The following is a 17,540-nucleotide window of genomic DNA, read 5'->3' on the forward strand; positions in this document are numbered from 1 at the left end:
AGCGTGGGACGGGGCCGTGGGGCAGCGTCTGGGGGGAGGGCGTGGGGATGGACCCCGCATCCCAAGGGGCTGGGGGGGGGCAGGAGGGGGGCAGGTGAGGGGGGTGATGGGCTGGGGGGCAGGAAGGGGCAGTGGGACAGACGGACAGGCAGAGGGGTGGGCAGGCGTACAGACAGATGGGATGGGGGGGGGCGGTGGGAGCGGGGGGCTGGTGGGAGCCTCCGAGTGGGGCCCGGTGCTGCCCAGGGCAGTGCATCCAGTGCCCGTTCGTGCAGGGCTCCGTCACGACATGACACGACACAACGAATCATGACACGTCACGTCACGACACGACAGTGCTCACTCGCTCCCTGCCCTCACCCACGGCCGATACCCACTGGCATCCCCCTGCCGCATCCCGTGGGCACAGAAATCCCCGGCACCCATTGGGAAGTCTCACGCTTTATTCTGCCCAAACCCGACGGGCTCTGGAGGACGCGGGGAGGCGAGTGCCCGGCGTGCCTCCGAGTGCCGGGGCCGTGACGCCTCCCGGCTGCAGCGGGGCCGGATCCGGCTGGGGGCACCGGAGGACACCGGGGGGCACCAGCCTGGGCCGGGCAGGGGTCGTCCCGGTCCCCGCGGGTCCCAGGGGCAGCGACGCCACGGCTGCAGCCCCTTGGCACACCTGACCATGGGCCCGGCGCTGTCACGCACAGCCTGGCCAAAATTGTAGAGTTTGACCCCAGATATTCTGGGCTAAGCTCCCACGCGGGGTCTGCAGTCTCGTTCCCACCCAGCCCCGTGGTTTGGGGCGCCTGGGGTGGGGGCAGCAAGGGGCCGGGAGCAGCACCCACGGGTGCCTCCCATCCCCTGGTGCTCAGGGGGGGCACTGGGTGCTCCTGGGGACGGAGGGGGCCGCGGGAAGGATGCTGATGGACAGATGAGGGCACTGCTGGCACGGGGGGGCTGCTCCCAGGGGGACGAGGGTGCTCGTGCAAGGGATGGGGCTGATGACAGTGAGCATGGGTGAGGGTGCCCGTGGTGGTGGGGATGGGGGCTGGCAGGAAGGAGAAGGGGTGCAGTCACGCCATGCCCCCCACCCTCTCCACAGAGGATCTGTCCTGTGTGTCTCCCCCGGCTACAGAGGGGCTCCGTTGCCAGCAGGTTGGGGTCCCTCTGCTCCCTGGATTGGCACCAAGCCAGTGGCCACGGGTGGCCCTGGGCCCCCAGCACCTTGGTCACGGGGAGGACACGAGCCGGGGGGGCAGGCACAGCCCCAGGAGGGGGCTGCACGTCCCCATCACAGCGTGGGGTGTTTGGGAAACTTGGGGTCCCCTCGTGTCTGTGCTCCCCCCCCCCCCCCAATCCTGGTCCCCAGAGACCCCAGGGCCCTTCCCAGCCATGCTCTGGGGGCACGGGGCTTGTCCCCAGGGCCTCAGCACCACCCTGGGGCTGCACCAGGGCCTGGAGGGGGGCAGGAGGTAGGAAGGGAATGGGGACAGGAGTGGGGATAGGACAGGAACAGGAATGAGGTCAGGACAGGGACATCTCTCCATGCCCTGGAGCCCAGCAGCACCTGGTCCCGGTCCCATCTTAGGGCTGTGAGCAGCACGGGGGGGTGCACGGGGGGAACAAGGAGGACAGGGCCTCAGGGGAAGGGGGGCAGCCTCCTCCCCAGGGAGGACATGACCCCACAGGCACCCTGTCCTCAGCCTTGGGAAGGGACCCAGGGCACTGAGCCCAACCTGGGACCCCCGCCAGGAGAAGGGTGCTGGGGGCAGCCCCATGCTGGGGGCAGCCAGGCTTGGGAGGTGCCCCGCGCTCTGCTCCTGTGGTCCCTGCGTGTCCCTGTCCTCAGCCCCTCCCTGCCCTAGGGACAGCAGGGACCCCCCCTGCCCATGGCCCCCCAGCAGTGCCCACAAAGCCCCAGGTTTGGGCACAGCAGAGGGCAGGTTTGGGCCAGGACGCACCTGGGGGAGCCCCGTGTCACTGCGCATCCTGGGCGGGTGCAGGCAGTGCCCGTGCTGGGGCCACTCGCCCTGGGGCTTCTCGCCATGGGGCGGGCGAGCTGCTGAGTCAGGCAGGAGCAGGGCCAGGGGCTCGGCCCCGCGCCCTTGCACAAGGGCCGGCGCCCCTTGGACCTGCGGTCAACAGCCCCAGCAGCCGGGCCACCGCCAGGCGCCACGGGCCAGCAGCTCCGCGGTGACACAGCGCTCGTCCCGCCTGGGCTCTCCACGGGGACAAACCCACGTCCCCACGGGGCCACCGCCGCCCTGCAGCCCCATCCCGGCCTGGCGCTGGGCTCAGCCCCGCACGGGGACCCCGGGCACCCCGCAGAAAGGCGCACACGAGCCCGGCAGCCTCTGGAAGTGCTTTAGTGGGAGCTCCTACGCGGGCCCAGGCAGTCTGGGGGGGGCGGCCGCCCTCACCCGTAGCTGTGGGGGCTGTTGGGGTTCATGGGGGACGAGTCCTGGCGGCCCGACTGTCCCATCAGCTGCCACAGGCGGTGGCTGAGGTTCTGCACCTGGCAGGTGCCCAGCACGCAGCCCACCCGCAGCAGCTGCGCGTGGTGCAGGCGGCCCCCGGCGTGCCGACGGCCCCGCCGCGAACCGGGCTGCCGGGGGGCGAGACGGGGGCCGTGCCGCGGGACGAGGCGCGCACCGTGGCGGTGTCCGTGCCGCGGGGTGAGCTTCGGGCTGTGCCGCGGGGCTGGTTGGGGTCCGCGCCGCGGGATGAGCTTCAGGCCGTGCCGGGGGGCCGGCCGGGGTCCGAGCTTCGAGCCGTGCCGGGGGGTGAGCCGCGGGCCGTGCCGGGGGACGAGCTGTCTGCGCCGGGGGCCACCCGCGGGCTGCGGTGGAGCTGGGGGATACAGCCCAGGGTGGTCCCCATGGAGGGGGAATGGGGACGGGCGCTGCCGGGGCACCTGCAGCGAGGCCGGGGAGGGTCTCCGGTCCGGGGGCTCCCTGCAAGAGAGCAGCGTGGGGTGAGCAGGAGGGGGGCCGGCACTCAGCGGCGCGCAGCCCCGGGCAGGGGGGGCTGCAGAGTGGCACAGACCCCCCAGGCAATCCAGCCCGTCTGGGGCACCCCGCGCCCTGCAGGGTGCCCTGGGTGGCCACATCCTGCAGAGGGCGTGCGGGGCCAGCGCTGGGTGGGTGCCGCAGGGCGGCCGAGCTCGCCCCTGGGGAGCGGGTGCTCGCAGAAGGGAGCCGGCTCTGCAGGCAGCAGCCGCCCCCCCCCCAGTCAAGCCCCCTCCCCAGGGGGGTCCCCAGCCCCCTGCTCCCGGGGCTCTTCTCCACCTCCTGCCCCGTGCCCCACGGGATGTGGGGGGGGGGATCCAAAGCACGGTGGTGCCGGCAACCCCCAGCCCAGCCGCCCGGTGCCCCCCACCCCCCGTGCAGCCGGACCCCGACCCCAGCCCCGTGCCCACGCCGGGCCCCAGGGAGCTGCGTGGGGCCGGGAGGAGGCCGAGCGGGAGCAGCTACCTGCAGCCCCACACGTACCCGCGCCGCGCCACAAGGGCTGGTGGGGAGGTGCCGCCAGCAGCCCGGCTGCGGCCGCAGGCTCCCAGCCTCCAAACCAGCAGCACTGGGATGAGCGCCCGTCGCCTCCCGGCCCCTCTTGTCCCGTCCCACGGGGCTCTCTGGGGACACGGGAGCCCATGTCCCACCACGGCCACCCCATGCCGCGGCCACTGCGCTATGAGAGCGTGGCCGGGAGCCCCGCCACGAGCCCCCACCCAGCCCCACAAGCGCTGACACCTCTGGGGCCGCGCTCTGCCCCACGGCTGTGCCGGGTCCCTGTGCTGGGCGGGCTGCTGAGCCCGCTGCCCACCTCCTCCGCAGCCCCCACACCCCAGGGGCACCGCCTGCCCCAGCCTGGCCCTGGCACGCACGGACACCCCGGGCCCTCTCCGCCTTCCCATTCCTTCTGGCCGTGGCTGTGACCAGTGAGCAGCAGCCCTGGCTTGGGGCCCGGCTCTGGCCACGGTGCAGCCACGGGGCACCAAGGGGGCTGCATGCTGGCAGCTGAGCCCTTGCCCCCCAGCCCCTACTGCTCACACATCTGCTGCCCCATCCCCATCGGCACCAGGCCCTGCCCCGACCCAGCCCCCTGCCCCGCAGGGACATGCAGCGGGGTGTGGGGGCAGTGGGGGGGAATCACACACCACGTGGCTGGGGGCACCCAGGGACTGTGGTGGGGATCCCCCCACGCACACACCGGCACTGCCGGCAGGCACATGGGCACACGGCAGCACCGGCACTGCCCCTGCAGCCCGGCCTGAGCCCCCCGCACCTTCCTGCGCCACCGGCACGGTGCCACGCACACACAGGGGCACGGCCATGGTGCAACCCCGCACACACAGACACACAGGCACGGTGCAACCCCACGCACACGCAGCTGTCCCTGCAGACACGTCCCCCTTCGCCCCTGTGAACACACACACGCGTGCCGTGACCCCTGTACACACACAGGTACACCCACATGCCGGTGTGCATGCAGACACGCACGCACGCCCCAACCCCTGCACACAGCGGTGCACACATGTCCCGGCACGCACACGCATCCGTGCACTCTAACACCCGTACCCACGTCCCGCAGTGCACACAGACGGGCGGTGACCCCGTGCACACGAGGTGCCCCCACCCCTGCTGGCATGCAGACCCCCACAACCTGGCACACACCCCCCCGCTGTACCCCCCCCGCACACACAGGCACGCTGCTCCCGGTGGGCACACGCAGCCCTGCACCACCCTGAGCCCACCAAGACCCCCGCTGCGGCTGGATGCGGCCACATGGCGCTGCTGGCCCTGCACCACGGGGCCGGGGGCTCGTCCCGGCACGGCTCATCTGGGTCGAGGCCGGACGCCGCTTGGCCACGAGCCCCGGGGAGCAGGGACAGAGGCCAAATTCCTGCAGCCCGGCAGGGACAGGAAGCACCGGCGGGGCAAGGCCTCGCGCTCGCCTGCCCCTTCCTCGGACGTGTTTACAGGAGGCAGCTGGTGCCCGGAAACCCCGGAGCCTGCCCGGCCGTGTGGGGCTTTCCCTGGCAGCGCTCATCCAGGCAGCCCCGCCGTGCCCCCAGCCCAAAAAGCCCCGTGCCGGGTTCCCGCAGGACAGCTGCGGAGTTCCCCGCCCGCCCCTGGCTTTGCCCCAGCGCATCCGGCAGTGCGTGGGATCGCTGCAGCTCTGTCCCCCGGGGCTTTGCGAGGCTCGCGGGCTCCCACTGACCCCTCCACAGCCCCTGTCCTACTGGGTTGCAGCCTCCCCGGGCCCTTTCCATGCAGCTTCCAGTGCCGAAGTGAGCCCCCCCCCTCCCGCTGCCTCTCACTGCTGCCCGACCCAGCTCCCATGGCACCGGTGCGGAGCCAGCACCTACGCGGGGGCAGCCCCAGGACACCCACCCGCAGCGCCCCCGGCCCCAGGGATACCAGCACCAATGGCAGCCGTGCCGTGCCACCCCACGGCCGAGGCACCGGAGCCGCACGGAGCCCAGCGCAGGCTTCCCACGGAGCCGGGCGCAGCCCAAACCAGCTCCTCAAGCAGCAACATGCAGGCGCGCAGCCCGCGCGTGCACGCACACACGGCGCCGGCAGGAGCTTTAATCCCCTTCCCAGCTTCCTCCTTCGGCAGAAAGTTCTGACAAGAGATCCTGGCGCCGCACAGCCGCTGCTCGTGGACCCTCGACATCCTCGCCCCCGTGTGCCCTGTCCAGCACACGCACACCCTGGCTCCTGGCACAGGCACCATCCGGCACGGCACGCACGGACACCTCGTCCTGGCCTTGCTCACACTTGGGCACATGGACTCTGCCCGGCCCTTGCACACACTCGCGCTCTGCCCAGGCTTTGGGCATAGACACACACACAGACAGACACCCCCCGGTACCGCTCTGGCCCCTGCGCCCTCCCGTCCCCCCTGTCCCCATGCACAGCTCCACACAGCAATGCGCCCCGTGCATTAACCCTGGCCACGTCCCAGCCCCGTTCACCCATTTCACACCAGGGCAGGCTGCAGGGCTCCCGCAGCACTTTTGGAACATCATGAAGGGATCGTGTGGATCTGGGGGAGCCCCCAGCCCGCCCCCTCCACGCACCCCCAGGGGCTGTGTCTGAGCCCAGGGGACCCTGTGCCCAACCTGCTGCCCGCACAAGGGCGCTTCTGTGCGGGGCCGGGTGCCCCCTCCCTGCCCAGGGCCACGTCCTGCAGCGGGGACGTGCTGGTGGCAGGAGGCACAGCAGTGCCACCCGTGCTGGACCCCAAGGGAGCCAGGGAGAGCAACCGGGTCTGGAGCGGCCCCATGGGGAAGTGCTGGGTGGCAGGACGGGTGGACACACGGTGCCTGGCGGGACAGACGGGTGCGGGGACGTGGCCCCTGCTGGCACCGGGCCAGCTGCAGTCAGGAGCAGAGCCCAGCGGCGCGGGGCAGGCGTGCGGGGCTGGGTCCGGTGCCAGACAGGTCCTGGGCAGGGGCTTAGGGCAGCAGGGCTCAGTCCTGGGCTGGGTCCTGAGCAGGTGGTCGGGATCGCGTCCCCGCGAGGGGCCGGGTGGGGGTGCTGGGTGCTGGCTCACCTGTGCTTGGGCGAGCGCCCCGCGGGCAGGGGCCGGCAGCCGGGCAGCTCCAGCAGACACAGCACCAAGCTGATGCAACCCAGCGCAAGCGGCGCCGGGGCTCTCATGGCGGGGCTGGGCCGGGGCAGCGGATCCGGGGCTGCAAGGAGAAGAGGAAAGCTCAGGGCTCGGCGCGGCACGGCACGGCTCGGCTCGGCTCGGCGGCAGCGAGCGGCTCCGGGACCCCAGCGCCGCAGCCCGGCTCTGCCCGACCCGCCCCGAGCCGCTCCGCCCGGCCCGGCGCCCCCTGCGCCCTCCTGCCCCGTGCCCCCGGCGCCCCCCTCGAGCTGCCCCCCGCTACCACCCGGTGCCCCCCGGTGCCCCTCTGCCCCCAGGCTGCTCCCGCCCCCGGTGCCCCCCTGCTGCTCCCGGTGCCGGGGCTCCCGCACGGCCCCGCCCGTACCTGGCTGCGGCCGGGCCGGGGGCGCGGGGGGGGCTCGGTGCCGGGTCGGGCCGGGCTCGGCTGCGGGGTGCGGGTGCGCGGTGCTGGGTGCGGGTGCGCGGTGCTGGGTGCGGGTCCGTGCCGCCGCCGGCCGCGCTGCCCGAGCTGGCGCTGCCCGGCCCGGCCCAGGTTAAATATCGCTGGGCTCGGCGCGGCGAGGAGGAGCCGGGCGGCCGCGGGAGGAGCCACGGGGCGCGGGGCAGCCCGGCCCGGCCCGGCCCCGCTCCACACCGTGCTCCCGGCCCGGCCCCGCACCGCCCCCGGCCCCGCTCCCCACGGTGCCCACGGACCGGCCCCGGGCGCCGCCCGCCGGGACCCCCGGGCCGGGAGCGGGGCCGGGGCCGGCGGGGGTCTTGGGGGGCTTGGAGGGGTTTGGGGGGGTTGGGGGGCTCCTCCCTCACCTGCGCCCCCTGCCCGGGGCCGGCCGGGCCGTGGCAGCGCTGCTGAAGCCCCGCCGAGCCGTGCCGAGCCGTGCCGAGCCGTGCCCAGCCCCAGTCCCACGGGACAGACCTGAGCAAACCCCGCTGCGGGGCCGGGGCCGCATCCTGCCCCCCTGCCGGGCTGCACGGAGACGTTCGGTGCCCGGTGCGGCCAGCACCCAAACCCCTGCCCCACGGACCCCACGAGCCCCACGGGCCCCGTGCCACCACGGAGCCGCCCCCAGCGGGGCCGGGGCTTCCCCCAGCCCTCGAGCACCTCTCGGGGCCTTTTAACGCGATTCGGGGAGCGACGAGCCCAGGCCACCCCGAGCTCCCCGCTGTCCCCCGCTGCTCTGCCTCACCCCTGGCAGCCCTCGGCTGAGAGCCGTGGGGGTCCCCGGGCTCGGGGTGCTCGCAGGGCGGGCGATGCTCAGCCCCGGGGGTGCTCCCTCGCTGTCCCCTCGGGTTGCAGGAGGGGTTTGGGGACCGGGGGCTCGCTGCAGCCCCCAGGAGCAGGGAGGAAGTGGGGCAGCTTTAGGGACGAGGCCGGCTCAGAACCACACCGTGTCCAGCCAGGCAAGGGAAATGCAATGCCAGGCCAAGAGGAGGGGGAGCAGAGGTGCAGGGACCCCCCCGTGCTCCAGGGCAGGGGCTCAGCGTGTCTGGGTGTCCACAGATCTCCCACTGCCAAGCTGGGGCAAGGCAAGGAGCCCAGGCACCGCTGGGCTGCCCTGGCCGGGGTCTCACCCCAAGGCGGGGTGCTGGTGCCCCCTCCGTGCCCCGCTCCCCCCTGGAGGCCTCCTGGTGCCGAGGGGCCGGGGCCCCGCGTGCTCCGAATCGCTCGGATTCTTCTGCATCATCAGGACACAAAGGCTTCAAACACCCGCGGCCAGCGCAGGAGGATTTGCAGCAGCACCTGATCATGTGTCGGCGGGGACGGGACGGGATGGGGACGGGACGGGACTGGGATGGGACTGGGGACAGAGCACACGGTCCAGCCTGGAGGGTGTCAGGCACCCAGGCAGCCCCCACGGGGCAGAGCCGCGTCTGCAGCCCCCTGAGTAGAGCAGAGCAGAGCAGAGCAGCCCCCGGCCCTGGGCGAGCAGCCGGCGCCGCGGCCCTGGGCTCTGCTGGCGTCTCCCCGGGGGATTTCTGTGGCACGCCGGATTCTTCCGCTTGTTTGTTGCTGGATTACTGCAGCGACGGAAAAAACAGCAGGGAAACCGCGCCGCAGGAGTGCAGCCAGGGGCCGGGGGCACGAGCACCCTGCCTGGCCCCGGCCCAGCCTCAGCGTGCCCTGTGAGGGGTGTCACCTGCATGGGATGTCCCCGGGATGTCCCCTGGATGTCCCCTGTGCGGGATGTCCCCTGCTGTCCCCAGGGCTGAGAGCAGCCCGGCCACCACCAGCCCAGCCCCGCTACCCCAAATCAAGCCCTGAGCTGCGCCGTGCTGGGGTCCTGCCTGGGGACACCCACGGCACCTCCCGTGCCCCCACACGGGCAGCGTCAGGGTGCCGGGGGCTGCGGCGCCTGCACGAGGCTGGATGAGAGAACAGAGCTGTGGGTGGCTCGCGTTTGTCCAACTCAGGTGGCTGGGGGGGGGAGAGCCCCAACTGCTCAGTCACCCCTCCCCATGCAGGGGGGGGAGCAGGAGGCCAGGGCTCTGCTGGGTGCCCCCTCGTGCCTTGGCTTGGCAGCTCCGGGTGCTGCCATGGAGCAGGACCAGGGCCAGGAGCAGCAGGACCAGGACCAGGAGCAGGACCAGGAGCAGGACCAGAAGCAGAACCAGGAGCAGCAGAAGCAGCAGGAGCAGGAGCAGGACCAGAAGCAGAAGCAGCAGAAGCAGCAGGAGCAGAACCAGGAGCAGGTCTCTCCACCAGCCCTCGCTCCAGGCATGTGCCCGGCCCCAGGGCACGCAGACAAGGCAGGGCTGAGCCGCAGCAGGGGCAGAGCCGGGCTCCCTGCCTTGCTTGGGGCAGCACGGCTCCCGGGGCGCTGGGAAGGCCCCTGTGCCCTGCTGTGCCTGATCCGACCCCCCCGGCCTGCAGCAGAGCTCACCGGCACCGCGGCTGCACCGGGGGCCTGGCGTGGTGACCCCCGCAGCAGGAGCTGCCAGAGCCCCAGGCCCCCCGGCTGGTGGCTGGGGACAGGCAGTGCTTTCCCTCTGGAGGAGACACCTGGCGTCCAGCCACCAGAATCAATCGCTAAGTTTCAATTAGCTTAATTACCTCCTGGCCAGCGCCTGGCAGGGGAGGGCAGGGAGCTGAGCACAGCCAGCACAGACCGGAGCCCTGGGCCCGTGTCCCGCTGGGGTCAGAGCGCGCTTTGGGGGCAGGGGGGGAGCGGGGGGGCTGCACCTGCGTGGCCAACACCCGCTTGGGACAGGCACGGGGACAGGGACGGGGAGGGAAAGCGGCAGAGCCCCCCCATCCCTGGGGGGCTTCGTGGAGGCTCTGGCGCCCCCCTGCCCAAGCCCCGCCGTGCCGCTGCATCCCCAGTACCTGCACCACGGCTCCCGGACCCCTCGGCAGGTGCCGGCGCTCTGGGAACCGAGACATCACCCGGGGACGTCGGAGCACAGCGCGGGGCCGCGGGGGGGGGCTGTCTGGGGCTGGGCACGGGGCGAGGGGCCGCAGCCACGGAGCCCCCGCCCCGTCCAGCAGCACCGCGGCCGCGCGTGACGCAGGCGAGCAGGGAGGTGAACGCGGCTCTGCGACGGGCGCGGGAGCGGGCGGCACCCAGCCTGAATCAGCGCGCTCACACCGGGGCACCAGGGCCTTGGCGGGGTGCTGTCCTGCACCCTGGGGCACGGAGGAGCCCCCATCCTGGGGCTGAGCCCCTCTGGCACGGCTGAGCCCCCACGTTGCTGTGGAGCCCCCCAGGCCATGGCTGAGCCCCCCCGTTGCTGCTGGTCCCCCCACACCACAGCAGAGCCCCCATACCACAACTGGGACCCCCACACCACAGCTGAGCCCCCCGGGCCGTGGCTGAGCCCCCACATTGCTGCCGAGCCCCCCACACCACAGCAGAGCCCCCATACCACGACTGGGACCCCCACACCACAGCAGAGCCCACATACCATGACTGGGACCCCCACACCACGGCTGAGCCCCCACACCGAAAGGGTCACCCAACACGGACCCCAGACCCCCAGCACCCAGCCACTGCCCTGCCCGCAGCACCACAGCTCCGCAGCAGGATCCGGCCGCCCGCTCCCCCCCCAGCCCCAGCCCCAGCCCTGCTCCCTGTGGGCACCGAGCTCCGTCCAGCACCAAGTCCGCGAGCGGCGGGTGCCCCCCTGCAGGCACCGGGCCCCCATCCTGCCCCTGGGAGCGAGGTGCTGAGCCCCGGCCCCCCGCTGCTCCCCGGGCCTGGGCAGGGCCTGGGCACGGGGACTCCGGAAAAACACCGTCGCCTGGCTCATCCTGGAGGTTTTTAATCTGAAACGGAGTTCTGGGGGTACAGGAGGGTGTGCTTGTGCCCCAACAACTGCCGAAGCCGTCGGGTGCTGGGCTGCCCGGGCAGGGGGCAGGGGCACACGGGGCTGGGCACGGCGCTGGGCGAGCCGTGGGGACGGGACGGATGGCAGGTGAGGCGGAGAGGTGCCGGAGGAGCTCGAACACGGGGGGAGCGAGCGATAAAACGTCGGGCTGAGTCAGGGTCGGCAACTGCCGGGGGGTGGGGACGGGGAAACGCCGCTCGTACGCAGCCACGAGCTCGCCTGCCAGGAAAACGCCGGAGGAGCTGCCCGGGCGGTGCTCGGCGCTGCCTCGGTGGCTGCAAATCCCCGGGAGAGGGGAGAGACGCGTCTGGCCCCCAGGTCACCAAACACGGGGGTGCCCCCGGTGTCCCCATGGGCAGCCCATGGCCACGCAGCGCCCATGGGTGCCGCAACGCTGGGGGCCCGGCATCGACCCCACTGCTGCCACCGCAGCCCCGTGGGTTGGCAGGACCGCGACCCGCTCCAGTGGCCCCAAATCCCCCCGGCCCCGATCCCCCAGCCCCAATGCCCCTGGCCGTGCTCCCTCCCTCTGCCCCCAGTCCGCGCTGTCCCCTGGGAACCGCTCGCACCCACGCACGCCTCGCCCTCGGGCGCTTCAAAGCAGCTCAGCCCGATCTCCTGCTCCCCCCAGCCCGACCTCCCCGCTCCCTCGCTGCCACCGCTCCAGCCCCACGTCCCCCCGTCGCCCTCCCTGCGCTGTGTGCCAGGCCCCCTGGGGATGGGGGGGGGGACAAGGCTCCCGTAGCCCCCGGGCTGTGCCTGTCCGCAGCGCTGGGACGTGTGCCTGTGACAGCACCCACCCCGTGCAGGGGGACACGGGGACACGGGGATATGGGGACGGGGGGACAGGGGGACATGGGGACATGGGGACACAGGGACATGGGGACGTGGGGATATGGGGACAGGGGGACACAGGGATATGGGGACGTGGGGATATGGGGACACGGGGACAGAAGGACATGGGGATGTGGGGACGTGGGGACAGGGGGACATGGGGATATGGGGACACAGGGACATGGGGACATGGGGATATGGGGACAGGGGGACACAGGGATATGGGGACGTGGGGATATGGGGACACGGGGACAGAAGGACATGGGGATGTGGGGACATGGGGACAGGGGGACAGGGGGACACGGATATGGGGACGTGGGGACATGGGGATATGGGGACAGGGGGACACAGGGATATGGGGACATGGGGACAGGGGGACATGGGGATGTGGGGACATGGGGACAGAGGGACACGGGGATGTGGGGACACGGGGACAGAGGGACGTGGGGATGTGGGGACGTGGGGACAGGGGGACAGGGGGACGGGGGACACAGGGATGTGGGGACACGGGGACAGGGCACATGGGGACACGGTGCTGGGGCTGGGGGCACCCAAACCCCAGGGGACCCCCGGACCCCTTCCCGGGGAGCTGCTGCTCGTCCCCGGACCCCCCCCGCCCCCCCCGTGGCTGCGCGCCCCCGCCCGCGCGTGCCCGCGGAGCGCGCCCCCGGCCCCCGCCCCTAGCCCCTAGCCCCGCCCCCCGCCCCTCCCCCTCCGCCGGGCCCCGCCCCTCTCCCACCGGCGTGCCGGTGCCGCGCCCCCTCCCGTTGGCAGCGGCGCAGGCGCAGTGCGGGCGGGCCGGGCCGGGCAGCGCGCGGCGCCAAGATGGCGGCGGTCGGGGCGGCGCGCGGGCGGGCGGCGGCGGCGGCGGCGGCAGCGGGAGCGGGGCTGTGAGCGCGGCGCCTCCCCCGGCCCGGCCCGGCCCGGCCCGGCCCGGCCCGCCGCCATGGCCCGCCTCGCCGACTACTTCGTCCTCGTGGGCTACGACGCGGACAAGCGCGGTGAGCCGGGGCCGCCGCTGTCAGCCGCCGCCGCGGGGGAGGGGCGCGGGCGGCGCCGGGCCGGGGGGGACCGGGGGGAGCGGGGGGGGCCGGGCACGGCGGGGAGGTGCGGCGGGGGGGGGGCCGCGGCCCGGCGACGTGGCGGGGCGGCGGGGCGGGACCGCGGCCGGTACCGGGGCCGGGCCCGGGGGCGGCTCCCGGAGCTCCCCGGAGCGGGTCCCGGGGGGGGGGCGGTCACCGGGAGCCCCCCCCGGGGCAGGGCCGGGGCCGTGCCGCTGCCCGGAGCCGCTGCCCCGAGCCCCCCGGCCGCAGCCCCCCGCCGGTACCGGGCTCTGCCAGGCCCAGCCGCGGCCCCGTTCGCGCCCCGCGGGCCCGGAGGCTGCCGGGGGCAGGGTCGTGGCGCTCCCCCGGCGCCGGGGGGACCCCTCCTGCCCGGTGCTGTCCCCGCAGGGAGCTGGGGGCCCGGCGAGACCCGGCTGCATGGACGCGGGCGCTCGGAGCACCGGGCACCGGCACCCACCGCCCGACCGGCGTCCCCTCTGCCCCGCCGGTGGGAAGCAGCGGCCCTGGGGGCACCCGGTGCGGGGCCGCCCGGCTGCGGGGCGGCACCGGGAGCGCGGCCTCGGGAGCAACGCGGGGCCGGGGCCGGCCGAGAGCTCCGGCGCGTTCTGAGCAGAACCGATGCCGTGGCGCTTCTCCCCCGTTACCGTCCGCGTTGGGTTCCCCGGCCCTGCGGCATCCCCTGGCGTGGCAGAGGGCTGGGGGAGATGCTTCGCCCCGGCCACCCCCGGGCCGGACTCGTGCGCCGCGGGACCGGCGTGCTGCGAAGCTGGCGTGCCACGGGGCTGGCGTGCCGTGAGACCCGCGGAGGGCTGGGAAGGCCGGGACAGCGGCGTGTGGCTGTGCTGGCTCTGGCTCCTTTGAGCCCTGCAGTTCCTCCTCCTGCGCCGCTTTGCACATCCCGGCCTCCCTCGTGGGGTGCTGGCAGCCGGCAGCGGTGGCCGCTGGCAGCGGCGGCCGTCACGTACGGCGGTGCTGTGGGACAGGCCCGTGTCGCAGCCGTCCGCTCCTCGCCCTCGGTTCTGGAAACCGGAGTTTCAGAAGGGAGAAACGAGTGCCGTGAGTCTTCGTGGTGCCGTCCGGGACTCGCCTGGGGAAGTTCTGCGGCCAAGTGTTGTTTTCAGCGGGGCATCAGAAAGGAGACGTTGCAATTAACGAGCTGCATTCTTCTGACCTAAACATCCACCGTTTGGTTTTAAATCCCATCCGTGGGCTACAGCACCGCGCCACGCGTGCTTGTGTTTGTGCTGGTACGGATCTCGGCACAGCACCCAGCCTTGACCTGAAACCCCTCGGCGGCTCCCGGTGGGGTGAGGCGCCCCCGGCCCAGGAGCAGCAGTGCCTCGCGCCTGGCCCCCGCGTGCCCGACCCCGGCTGCTGCCTCGCGCTCCAGAGGCCCAGGAGCAGCAGCGGGTGCCGTGCTGCGAGCGCCGCTCCCGGCGGGGAGCGGTCGGTCCCCGGTCGGTGTGAGTAGTGCTGTGGGGGAAGGCTGCGGGACGCTTCCTGCTCGCACCCGGCCGAGCGGAGCCGCCGGTGCAGCGGGGCCGGAGGTGCGCAGGGCCCCGCGTCCCCACGGGGCTTGGTCTCCTCAGGCAGCGCCCCCGTGGGCGGCTTCGTGGCCGGGCTGGCTGTGCCCGATGGCACGAGGCTGTTGTGTGCTCCGCGTCGCACAAGGCAGGCCTGCTTTCTACCTGTGGCCGCTGGTGCAGCCTGAGCATCGCCCTAGGCGCAGGGAATTGGATGTCAGGACGGACAGACGGACGGCTGTCTTACAGAGCGGGGCAGAGCTGCGCGGTGAAGAGGGGGGAGCCTCCGGCGCGCAACAAGGAGCTTCCACCGCAGGGCCTGGGTGTTGTGCTCCTGGGGCTGCACTGAAGGCGACCTCGGCCGGGCGCTCGTGTGCCCTTGGCCAGGGGATGGGACCGACGCCGGTGGCACCTTGCGAACGCCAGCCCCGCCAGTGGCAGCAAGGGCAGACGGCTCCCCCATCCCGGCCTGCGAGCCCCCGGTGCTCTCCCTCGCAGCACGACGGGCGGTTTGGAGCAAGCTGCGTGTCAGAGCGACCTGAGGAGCCCCGGGGATCGTCGGCTACGGAAGCGCAGACTGACCGGTATCTTCGTGACCCCTTATCTGATTCCGGGGGCCGTGGTGGCAATACTTGCCATTGCGGCGCCGATTTCCTGCAGCGCCTCCCTGAAGGGAGCTTAGGTGGTGCTGGAGGCAGGGCACACCGCTCTCTGCCAGTGACTAATTGCCCTACAGGTCGGGGCGGTCTCGGCAGGGCTGCAGCCTGCGCGGCACCTCCCTGCTGCCCCGGCTAGCTGGTGCCAGTACCAGTAGGGGAGCGGGTGCGGGGGGCTCCGGGGGTCCCGCTGTGGCACGGGGGGGCCCTCGAGCAGGCGGGGAAGGGGCTCGGCTCTGCCCGCGAGGCCTCCGTGCGCCGATGGGGTTAGCGGTCAGGCGGGGGCAGGCTGGTGGCGGGGGGCAGCGAAGGGGAGCCCCGCGGGATGCGGGACCCCGGCGGCTCTGCCGTCCCCAGGCACAGCTCATCGCGCCGTCGTGGGAGCAAAACCGAAAGCGAGCGAAGGCGGCTGCGGGGGCTGGGGAGAGGCAGGAAGTGGGGCTGGCGGGGGTGCCGCGGGGGAGCCCGGCGCGTCCCCGCGGGTTACGGCTGGCATCTCGGGGCTGCGAAGGGCTCGGCCTCCCCGGCACGCACCGTGCGGGGTCGCGGTGGCCTGCCCGGGGTGGGTGCTGTCCTGCTGGGGTTAGAGAAGAAGGGTCGTTAACTCTGATAGAAGCCAAGGGTCGCTAACTGTGACGGAAGCGCGCCGTCTGACCGGGGAAGGGCCTTGTGAGAGTTTCTGGGTGTGCACCAGGCACCGGTCTGGCCGCCTTCCCCTCCGGGCTGCGATGCTGAGCCACGGGACCGCACCGAGCTGTGGGATCGTGCCCCACGGCACACACGGGCCTCTCTCACCGGCTTCGTGTGCTCAGGAGAGGGGCTGCGTCCTGCAGGGGCTGCACGCGGAGCCAGCGCCCAGCTGAGGGAACGGCCCCGTTCATCCGCGAGCGCTGGTCCCGTCCTGCCACGATAACTCCTGGTACTCTCTAGCTGGCTGTTTTCAGGTCGCCGGGCGCTTGCGGCCCTGCGGATGAGGAGGAACGGCCGCGCTGCGGGGCCGGGCCTTCTGGCTGCCTGCTGCCCTCCGGCGCCGGGAGGTTTCGCTCCGTCCCCTGTGGCCTGCGCGGGGCCGGATCTCGGGCAGAGCAGCGCAGCCTCAGGACGTGCCGAGCGCTGCCGAGGGCTCTCTTCGGGGTTTCTTTGGGATTTCTGTACGGAGCGCTGAGCGAGCCGCGGCCCCTTCCCTGTGGGGAGCTGGAGAACAACAATAAAGTCGGGGGGTTTAGGAAACGCGTTTCAGAATGAGCCATTGTGAATGCGCTGCTGTCTCTGGCTGTGTCCAAATTTGCAGCTGCCCTTCCGAGCCTCCTGCCCTCACGCCCTCCGTATGCGGCGTTTCTCATCGGGCTGTTCTGTGCTTTGTTTGTGGCGAGATCTTCAGCTGTTGCAGCAGGAAAGCAGAATTCTGGCTTGGGACTTGGCAGCAGAGCGGAAAAAAATCTTCACTTAAAGGCCTGGCTGTGGCGCGGAGCTGCTGGAGGATACGCGCTCGTTCCTGCCTGTCCTAACAGTTTTTCTCACCGGTTCTGCAGGCTGCTCTGAGCGCTCCGTTAGTTCTTGCTCGCACCGAAAATGTTCCGTGTCATTCTCCTTCACAAAAGTCACTCCGGAGGAGGCGTGCTGGGCCGTCGGTGTGAAGGCCGGGAGGAGGACGTGCAGCTGGTGCAGGAGAGGCTGAAGGCAACCCGCCGCGTCCTGCCGTGCCGTGCGGGCACCGGGGAGCCCACCGGGCTCCTGCTGCCGGGGTGTCCTTGCCGTGCCCCCGGGGGAGGCGCTGCCCGTGGCAGCAGACGGGTGCTGTGGCCCGTCCAAGTGACTCGCCGCCTCGACCCCGCTCGCTCAGCGCCACGCACACGCAGCTGGCGCGATCCCCGTGCGCTGAGCCGCCTCCCGCGGGTGCTGGCGGCGAGCTCGCTCCCCACGCAGACATTCGGGGGGCGCCGCGGGAGGAGAGGACGTGATCCGTGCACGCGCTGCGTGCGGGGCTGTGCCTGCCGTCCGGCTGTGCTCCGGCTGCCGGGAGCGGGGGCATCTCCCGGCGCCGCCACGCGGGGGTCGGCCCCGTGCAGGGGCATCCAGCCATTGCCTCGGCCTCTGTGGCTGGACTCGTCCTGGAGGAGACGCTCTGGGCGCTGGGGAGGCGGGCGCCTGGCAGCCTCTGTGCCCCTCTGCTCAGCGGGGGTTCAGGGCAGCCCTCAGCCAGCAGCGGCTCCGATGGGCAGCGGGGCGCTCTCTGGCACCGGTCTCGGCGCTGCCCCTTCCCGGAGGCGCTCGTGGCAGCGGGGCGAGGGGGGGATGTGCCCCTCTGCCTGCCCTCGGGAGGCCCCCCTGCAGCGCTGCGTCCAGCTCTGGGCCCCGCGCGAGGACACGGAGCTGCTGGAGCGGGGCCAGGGGCAGCTGCGAGGATGCTCGGGGCGGGAGCAGCTCCGCGGGGCCGGCTGGGGGCTGGGGGCGTTGGGCCTGGGGGCGAGAAGGCCCCGGGGGGGCCTCGCAGCGGGCTCACAGTGCCCAAA

At 72.9% G+C, this 17,540-nt stretch overlaps 2 protein-coding genes across 2 annotated transcripts in view; one reads left to right on the plus strand and one right to left on the minus strand.

The window, feature by feature from the left end:
• Positions 1-2,338: 2,338 nt before the first annotated feature.
• Positions 2,339-7,061, minus strand: ADM2 (adrenomedullin 2). Its single transcript, XM_040544856.1, has 3 exons — positions 6,992-7,061; positions 6,550-6,688; positions 2,339-2,942 (listed from the first exon to the last, which is right to left on the minus strand). The coding sequence occupies exons 2-3, from the start codon at positions 6,654-6,656 to the stop codon at positions 2,405-2,407; spliced, it is 645 nt and encodes a 214-aa protein (XP_040400790.1). The 5' UTR covers positions 6,657-6,688; positions 6,992-7,061; the 3' UTR covers positions 2,339-2,404.
• Positions 7,062-12,654: 5,593 nt separating this feature from the next.
• Positions 12,655-17,540, plus strand: part of SBF1 (SET binding factor 1) — a 73,658-nt gene continuing 68,772 nt past the window's right edge. The window contains exon 1 of the mRNA XM_040544880.1: positions 12,655-12,785. Within this exon, the coding sequence (XP_040400814.1) occupies positions 12,731-12,785 (55 nt within the window). The 5' untranslated portion in view covers positions 12,655-12,730. The remainder of the gene's footprint in view (positions 12,786-17,540) is intronic.

The sequence above is a fragment of the Cygnus olor genome, chromosome 1 (genome assembly GCF_009769625.2).
Source record: "Cygnus olor isolate bCygOlo1 chromosome 1, bCygOlo1.pri.v2, whole genome shotgun sequence".
Taxonomy (NCBI): domain Eukaryota; kingdom Metazoa; phylum Chordata; class Aves; order Anseriformes; family Anatidae; genus Cygnus; species Cygnus olor.